The sequence below is a fragment of the Sesamum indicum genome, linkage group LG1 (genome assembly GCF_000512975.1).
Source record: "Sesamum indicum cultivar Zhongzhi No. 13 linkage group LG1, S_indicum_v1.0, whole genome shotgun sequence".
Lineage (NCBI taxonomy): Eukaryota > Viridiplantae > Streptophyta > Magnoliopsida > Lamiales > Pedaliaceae > Sesamum > Sesamum indicum.
In genome coordinates this window covers 9,709,174-9,712,749 of record NC_026145.1, presented here as the reverse complement: position 1 = coordinate 9,712,749, position 3,576 = coordinate 9,709,174, and the positions used below count along the sequence as shown (strand labels likewise).

Below are 3,576 nucleotides of genomic sequence, written 5' to 3'. Positions count from 1 at the left end.
TTACGCTTCTTTTGCAGTTATTTACCGTTTTGCTGTAATTAAGAGTTAATGATATTTTACCACTAACACACACTCTTTTTGTGGGTTAATCTTCCTTTAGAAATCCGGAATTCTGGGCTTGGGGTAAGTGGTTTTCCGATTGTCTGCAAATGGGCTTCAGGAATATGCTCTCTTTTTGTCCTTCTCCCAATTTCCGGAACATGTTTCAGGTTTGTGTGTGTGTGTGTGTGTCTTTGGTCTCTGCTTTTCTTTATTTGTGCTTCTCCCGTTTGCTGATATAAAGGATCTATTTCCGTATCAAGAATTCGAACTTTGTCTAGAAAATTATCTAAGTCATGCTGTTTAGTTAGGACTTGGATTTTTTTAGTAGATATGACTTTTTGCAGTTATGGGGTTTGGGTATTAGGTATAAAGTAGCTTGGATAAGTGTGATGTATTTGCTACAAATAACGTTTTTATCTCCGTATTTATGGTTTTCTTTTTAGTAGGTTGTCACCACAAGTGTTTATTTCAGTAAGAATTGTTACGTCCACATGTGTTTTCGGCTGTAATGGACTAGTTTAAGAGGAAAACACTTCGTTTTCAATTTTTAAGTTTTTCCTTCCTTTTTGCTTGAGTAGATCTTTGATGCATTGGCAACTGCAGCATACATCTCAGATATGGTAATTCTTGCATTTTATTTTCTACCAAACAGGTTGTACCAAATGGGCTTGAGCTTGAATGCCAACATACCATTAAGTCTCATGGGGGACAACTCGCAAGAAATCACAAGCATGATTGGCTGATACTATTACTACTTGTAGTCATAGAGATTGTTCTGAATGTGATTAACCCGTTCTATCGGTTTGTTGGGGAAGACATGATGACTGACCTTAAGTATCCTATGAAAGACAACACAGTACCCGTCTGGGCAGTTCCTGTGAGTGTCTTTCAGTTTCTAAAGAGATCTAAGTTTTTCTTGAGTTTACCATTGCTTACAAATTTGCAAATGATATGGTTGTCTGGTGGTTAGTTCTATGCAGTTCTGCTGCCTATTGCAATTTTCCTTCTCTACTATCTTCGTAGAAGAGATGTGTATGATCTGCACCATAGTATATTAGGTAATATTATTTAGATTTCTCGTTTCGCCTTTGACCGTGCTGAGTTGTAATTGTTTGGTTTATAAGACCTTAATGATTGAACTGCAGGACTCTTATTTGCTGTGCTGATAACTGGAGTTCTAACAGATGCAATAAAAGATGCAGTTGGCCGGCCCCGGCCTGACTTCTTCTGGCGTTGCTTTCCTGATGGGCGAGATGTAAGTCGTCTTAATTTCTGTTAAACTGCTACTCTGTGCAGAATGTTATGTCATGCAATTCTAATTTGTCAAGAAATAGAATCAAAACACCGTTATGGTATGTCAATTTTTTGGAATTTTATGTTGCATCAATGATGGTTTTCTGTTTTGTTTAATGACTCAATTAGTTCAGAGTACGGGTGCTCATGGTACGATTTTGGTTTTTTAAAATTTATTTTCAAATTGAATTGCCATTGGCGGTTTTTATAAAATAATTTTTAAATTGCCACTTTAAAACCAAAATCAAAGATGCGGTTTTGTGCGGTTTCGGGCGGTTTTGCTATTTTAATACTTATAACAAAAATAAGATTTTGAGACTAACAAAATTCAAGAAATGAATCAAGGGTTTGTATGTAGCAAGCAAGAAAAACCAACATTATGCACCATAGACCAACAACACTCTCCACAACTTTAAGTAGATTAAAATATAGGATCACATATATCAATCCAACAAGAAAACACTTAATCAAATAAAGGCCAATGGTCGGTTTTAGAGAACAAAGATAAAACGCAGAAAGACAGAACAAAGAAAGCAGTAAGAGAGAAAAGAGAGAAGAGGAGAAGGGGGAGAAAAAATGAATGAGAAATTGAGACAACCATCAAATGGGGCTTAAATAATTAAACATATGTATATATATATTTTTGTATAAAGTCCAAATATAAATTTTATAAAATTGGACTTTGTAATGTGGTTTGATAACATATGAATTTTGGGATAATATAATTCGAAGATGAAATTCTTCTAATTTATATTTCATCGAATTATTATATATATAATTTAAAATTTTAACTATATATTTAGCGTTGCGGTGCTGTTTTTGGCGGTTCTTGTAAGTTCTAAATTAAAACTAAATCAATTTTACTCTAAATTTAGAATTGTAGTTTGAAAAATAAATCATGAAAAACGGTTCGATTTGGTTTGGTTCAGGTGGTTTTAAATTTTTTTGATCCTCCTAGTTCAGAGGACACTATTTCATATTTGTCGAATTGAAGCAAACTGATCTGAGTGAGGAAAGCTTCTTTGCTCAGATGTTATCCTACTGTTTATCATCTTATACATTTATCTTTTGTCAGGAATATGATCAATGGGGCAATGTGGTGTGCCATGGTAAAGCGAGTGATATAAAAGAAGGACACAAGAGTTTTCCAAGTGGTCATACTTCATGTAAGTAAACTTCTTGCATATGGATTTAACTTCTGAATGGGATAATTAATGCTAGAAAAAGATCTCCCAACTGTGGATCGTGGGTTCGATTTTCAAACTGGCATAATTAAAGAGTAATCCTTCGGTGTATGGTTTTCCCTGTGATATTTTTCTAGAATAAACCTTTAAAGGCTGTGGTCATCGTTGTACTGTCATAGTTTTGCCAGTCATCCTCGGATATTAATTTTGCAGGGTCGTTTGCGGGTCTTGGTTTCCTAGCATTATACTTGTCAGGAAAAATCAAATGCTTCGATCGCAGGGGGCATGTGGCAAAACTATGTATTATTTTTCTTCCAATCCTTGCTGCATGTCTTGTCGGTGTCTCTCGTGTGGATGACTACTGGCATCACTGGCAAGACGTGTTTGCTGGCGGTCTCCTAGGTGTAGTCCATTTACTTGAAGTTATACAAAGAAGTTAATTGGTTATTCTCATTGTGTTATGCTGCTAACATCTCTGTGCCTTTACAGGTCTTGTAGTGGCTAGTTTCTGCTACCTGCAGTTTTTCCCACCACCTTATGATACAGAAGGTAGAGTCTTTCATTTGCCCACAGCCGTACTTCATTTGTTATTTGCATTACTATATACAATATTTTGGTTGTGAGTTCTTCAAACTTTTAAAAGCCCTTACAATGTGTTTCGTTACTAGGAACTCGTACTCTTATTTTTTACACTGATAAGGTCTTTGGAAATTAGAACATAATATCCAACTTAATAAGTCAAACTAGCAAGGCATTTTGACTTGTTATGGTTAAACTTAAAAAACTCTTCTAGAACAGAAATATGGGGTTTTCTTGGTGCAATACGAAAAGAATGCTCTTACCACTTGTATCAATTGGTGGCAGGATGGGGTCCTTATGCATATTTCCGAGCAGTGGAGGAATCTCGCTCCAACTCTAGACCAGTTCAGCCCTGGGACGGTACCAGCATGCAAGGAATTAACCGAGAACAGACAGCAGTAAACAGCATTGTAGATCACAATCTAGACTCAACATTTGATGCCATGGAGTCAGGAAGAAGGTAGTACTAGAGATATTC

The 3,576-nt window shown here is 35.9% G+C and overlaps 1 protein-coding gene across 2 annotated transcripts in view; it reads left to right on the top strand.

The window, feature by feature from the left end:
* LOC105160505 (lipid phosphate phosphatase 2-like) overlaps positions 1-3,576 on the top strand; it is a 4,594-nt gene that overhangs the window by 573 nt on the left and 445 nt on the right. For both annotated transcript variants that reach the window (XM_011077910.2, XM_011077918.2), the window contains exons 2-9: positions 101-209; positions 695-919; positions 1,013-1,100; positions 1,188-1,297; positions 2,411-2,501; positions 2,733-2,921; positions 3,009-3,068; positions 3,384-3,558. In XM_011077910.2, the coding sequence (XP_011076212.1) occupies positions 150-209; positions 695-919; positions 1,013-1,100; positions 1,188-1,297; positions 2,411-2,501; positions 2,733-2,921; positions 3,009-3,068; positions 3,384-3,558 (998 nt within the window). In that variant the 5' untranslated portion in view covers positions 101-149. The remainder of the gene's footprint in view (positions 1-100; positions 210-694; positions 920-1,012; positions 1,101-1,187; positions 1,298-2,410; positions 2,502-2,732; positions 2,922-3,008; positions 3,069-3,383; positions 3,559-3,576) is intronic.